Source organism: Poromitra crassiceps (genome assembly GCF_964638095.1).
Source record: "Poromitra crassiceps genome assembly, chromosome: 4".
NCBI lineage: Eukaryota > Metazoa > Chordata > Actinopteri > Beryciformes > Melamphaidae > Poromitra > Poromitra crassiceps.
The window spans coordinates 9,697,787-9,702,786 of NC_139626.1; the positions used below are offsets into that span (position 1 = coordinate 9,697,787).

The 5,000-nt window shown below is 45.6% G+C and overlaps 1 protein-coding gene across 1 annotated transcript in view; it reads right to left on the reverse strand.

Moving 5' to 3' along the window:
* aatkb (apoptosis-associated tyrosine kinase b) overlaps positions 1-5,000 on the reverse strand; it is a gene marked incomplete at its 5' end in the record, with an annotated part of 67,642 nt that overhangs the window by 22,278 nt on the left and 40,364 nt on the right. The window contains 1 exon segment of the mRNA XM_083634670.1: positions 2,869-3,002. Coding sequence (XP_083490796.1) covers positions 2,869-3,002 — 134 coding nt within the window.

Consider the following 5,000-nt stretch of genomic DNA (forward strand, 5'->3'; position numbering starts at 1 on the left):
GAGAACATGTCTGATGTGATGAATCCTCCATGACTGTGAGAGGAGTCTTTCCTCCTGTGAAATTGCAAATTGAAAAAGGTCTCTAAAGTGACTTGAATTATGTTAATGGCCGTTCTGGCGTAAATTAACCAGTCGACTAATAAATCTCCTATTCTTCATTACACAGCATCAAGCACTGCTGTGTGTTGTGTTATGCAGTGTGGTTTTTGGTGAAGTTATCCTAAATGTCACCTTTAATAAGCTGAAACGTGCAGCTGAATGGTGCAAAAGCCCACATACTGGTATGTAAACTCAAGAGAGCCGATATAATAGACTATGAGAACTCAGAGAGAGAGCGGTGTTGCCAGATCGGCCGGTTTTCCGCCAATCGGGTTGTTTTTGGGTTCCAGATTGTGTGGAGAGAGTTACAGAGCCACAGCCGTCGAAACACACACACACACACGCACGCACACGCACACACACACACGCACGCACGCGCACGCGCACACACACACACACACACACACACACACACACACACACACCTCACACACACTGTTCCTCGTCCTATTTCCTGGGCTGCCTGACCCACTTCTGGGCGCCGTTCAGAAACGGGTCCAGCATACACAAGCAGTGAGAGGATGACAAGGACAAGACGGTTGAGAGAAGCTGCCTGCCTCCCACTGCAGCCTCTCTAACCCACCTTTGTCTGCTCTTCCACCTACATCCCGTCAACAGCTTTACACAGCGCCACCTACATGCCATCAACAGTTTTACGTAAGTGGCTGGAGACCTTGTGCGCGGAATATAATAGGCATCTAATGAGAGGCTGTAGATGGAAATGTCCACGTTCGGGCCATTTGCAGTAACGCTTGTGGGCAAAGAGATGTGGAGTGTCTGTCACTATGCAAGACGGCATGAAAAGTTGATATGATTTAATGAGTGCGTGCGTGCGTGTGTGTGTGTGTGTGTGTGTGTGTCTCAAAGTGTGTCTGTCTGCCTCGTAGTTTTGCAGATTAGAGCAGTGGTTCTCAACATGGGGTCCGGGGTCCTTGAGGTAGTCACGGGGGGGGAGGTTCCCCAGCAAATTGATTAATTGAATTAATTAATAAGTTAACACAGTTAGAGAATGTAGAACAATGACTATTTGGATCATAGTTTCACTGTTATCTCTCTACCTACAATACAGATAGTCATGGAATTCTAGACAAAATCATATCTGAACAATGAAAAATATTCTCAGATTTGGGTTTGAGAGAAAAAAAAATCATCAAATGGGGGTCTGTGGCTTTAATGTGGACTAAATTAGGGGACCTTGATATGAGGGGTACGGTGGTGCAGTGGTAAGCGCTGTCGCCTCAAAGCTCGAAGGTCCTGGGTTCGATTCCCACCTGGGATGCTGTGGGCGCTGGAGTTTTGCCCACCTGGCCAGCATAGGTGTAGTGCCGGTAGAACGCGGGGGGAACGGCATTCCCATACTTCTCCAACGGGTGTTTTGTGTGTGTCAGTGTGTGTGTGTGCATGTCGAGCCAATAAAACGAGTGAAACTTGGCAACGTTGTCATTCGTCCTATATTTAAGGTGGGCTGAATTATTCACACAGCATCAACTCGCGGCTTGAAGAAAGAAGGAAACATTCCACCTTAACTATATTTTAGGTGGGCTGAATGATTCACACAGCATCAACTCGTGGCTTGAAGGAAAAGGAAACATTCCACCTTAACTAGCTACAGCGCGGGGGAAACCTCAGTTTAATAAAAGCTATACTGAAACAGCTACTGGCTTTTTCAGCATCAACATATTTCCCCCCCCCCCCCAGTAGCCTACCTCACTTTAACAAGTAAAGATGAAAAAGGCAGCCAAACATCCTTTCATTTTTCGGACAAGCTGTTAAAAAGGTACGTTTACAAGCATGAAGAAACTGTTAAAAGCGTGTTTCTTTTCAACGCGGTTTAATCAAAAGTTAGCGTTAATCCCCCCATTGCAATTTGCATCCAGAAAATCACACAAGTTGCACAAGGCATTGATCATCATTTGACACGGGCGGCTGGCATTTTTAGAATTTTGTGGTGAATTAATTCACCACAAAATTCTGTGGAAATGTAGTGGAGTAAAATTAATTCACCACAAAATTCTAAAAATGCCGGCCGCCATGCCAAATGATGATCAATGCCTTGAGCAACTTGTGTGATCGCTGGTTGAGAGATTGTTTAGCTGTTTGTGTTGATAACTGACTGCTGAGTCTGCTCTGCTCTGCCCATATAGCCTAGGTCTTTTAGTTTCAGAGCTGCAAATGTCATGGGCTACAGACACAATTAGTTTAAGTCGTGTGTCAGTGAGGTGCGTTCCCCCACTTCTCTAGATAGCACTACACCTCTGCTGGGCAGTGCCTACTGCCCAGGTGGGCTATCTCGTCGAAAGGGCCTTTCTGTTTGGAGTTTGCATGTTCTCCCCGTACCCCCCCAGGGGGTTCCTCCGTACATAACCCCCCACTAAAAACATGCAGAAGATCGTCATCCGACCAGTGACGACAACATCTGAAGTTGGTCCAATGATGGTCCAATGAAGGTCCCCGGGAGCTGGAAAGAAATAGCGACCACTGCTCCTGGCCTGCCCCCTGGAGGAAAGGACAAGCCTGGATGGGTCAAATGCAGAGGACATATTTCACCGGCCACCGTCATCATGAGTGTGTGTAGTGGCCGCATGCATGTGTTGTAGTGTGTTCGTGTGACAATAAAGACGGGCTGCCGTCTGAAATCGTGTGAAATCGTGATAAGGGTTGAGAACTGGATTAGATCACCAAGGCAAGTGATCCCCCCCCCCTCCCCTGTCCCCCCCCCTGTCCCCCCCACCCCCCCCCCACCCGCTTGCAGGAAGGAGAGAGGCCCACCTTGAAGCCGCCCTTGCCCTTCTTGCAGCAGAGGCAGGCCAGCATGAGGAAGACGAAGGTGAAGAGGCCCGAGAAGGAGATGGCCACCACAGCCAGGGACGACGACCACGACAGCTCACTCAGCGGAGCGCCATCTGCAGGAGACAACAAGAGTTACAATCACAGGTGTAGACAGACACGCACGCATAATTAAAGGAGCATTTTGGTATTTTTAAACCTTGAAGCTATTTTCATCATTTCGTATGTATCTAAGCATCGTATGAGCAGACATTTTTTAAATTGTCGCAGTATTGACCACGATCGCTTCAGCTGGCAGCCGCTTTTGCACGCATGCCCTTCCTGCACTAAACGAGCTTGTTTTTGCCACTGACAGGCTCGATCAGATTATTCCATGACATTATTATAGAGAGATATTTACCTTCTGCCTGATCCAAGTCTCGCGAGAGTCTAGCTCAAGTCTTGCAAGAGTTGCATTGTTGCAGGAAGTGGTATGGTGGGGCAAGCCGGGGCAAGCCGGGGCAAGCCGGGGCACTGCCATGTTTCAGTTTGGAGTAGCCAAACAGAAAGCGTAGCTGAAAGATCTTTGTAAATTATGGCTGATTATTTAGCTGATTTCGAGAATATGGAGGAGGCATTTGAATTCGATGGCTGCCCATATTTATTTGAGCCAGACTAAGGTTATACGGATTCAAACTGAGCAGCGTGGAAAGCATGGATAGACAGAGAAGAGCAATAGGCATTTTCGGTCTTTTACAATAATCTGCGGAGGCAGGAGGGGCGTGCATGCAAAGCAGCTGCAATCTTGGTCAATACTGCTCCAATTAAAAATACAAAATCTGCTCACATTAGTTAAAAAAAAAAAAAAAAAAAAAAAATAGGGTCCAGGTTGAAAAATACAGAAATTCTACTTTAACTGTACATACATACTTTCAAGAGAGTAAAGGGCATAAAAAAGCGTGAATCACATAACGATGCATTTAGATTACGCAGCGTCTTAAGCATGAATACGTTTTCAATACTGTTTTCATGAGCAGTAAATGGGCTTTTCCATCATGCCATGTATAATGTAATACATACAGCCCCATAACACCTGATTGCTTTGTCAGGAGAAGTTATGCTCTTGATCTCGCATTCCCATTTAGAGGCGTTCATATGTCTGATTTATGTCTCGGCTTGGTGCGTTTGCTCCAAATCAAATGTTCTGACTCATAGCCCCGTAGGATTCACATGCCACGATACACATTACGCCCCTGCACCGAGAGCCACATCAAAATTAATCTGTTGATTTATCAGCACAAAAAAAGCATATTTTTTGTCTTGTTTTTTCATTAGAAACGAGCGAAACGAACATTCTTGCACAACAGAGTGGGAGGCGGTCTCTTCCTTGTGCAGTATCCTAGGAACAGATGCTTTGACTGTTACAAAGCAAACCTCTTGATACATAGACGGGCCCGGATGGTATTTACACCGTTATAGCTGTTGTACGCTGCTGATGTATACTCATGATGTTTTGAGATGATTCCATAGGGAGAGGATACACTAGATGTGATAGCTATTTAACACGTAAAGACCCCCTAATGTCAAAAATCAGTTTTTCTTCTTGTTCCTACAGTTGGATGTCTGAGCTTCACTGTGCAGAATGATGTCTGTGCAGAGTTTGACACTAGAAGACTGTTTCCACAATCATCTGCTGAACGTGGAAAGCTTCTCAGAGCTCACAGAAAAGGCTGTTTTCACCTAGCAAGATTTGTGACATCACAAATCCTGGAGCCAATCACTGTCCAGTATTCAGCAGTTAAATCCCCAACACATTCTCACTCCCAACTCATCATAGACTGCAGATCGGTCAGGAACACTTGTCGTCACTTTGTCACCAGTGAGTATGTGTTGAAAGCCCGTGTTGTATGCTGTGATTGGCTAGTTAGGTTCTAGATAACCCTGATTGGTTGCTTTGGATTTTTAAATGATCAAGCTTGTTTAGTGGAGGTATGTGGCAGGAGGGGTATGTCGGAAAAGCGACTGAAGCGATCTACCTCAATACTACACCAATAAAAAAGAAAATCTGCTCACATGAGTTAGTTATACATAAACAAATATGAAAATAGGGCCCAGGTTGAAAAATTGCGTTCTAT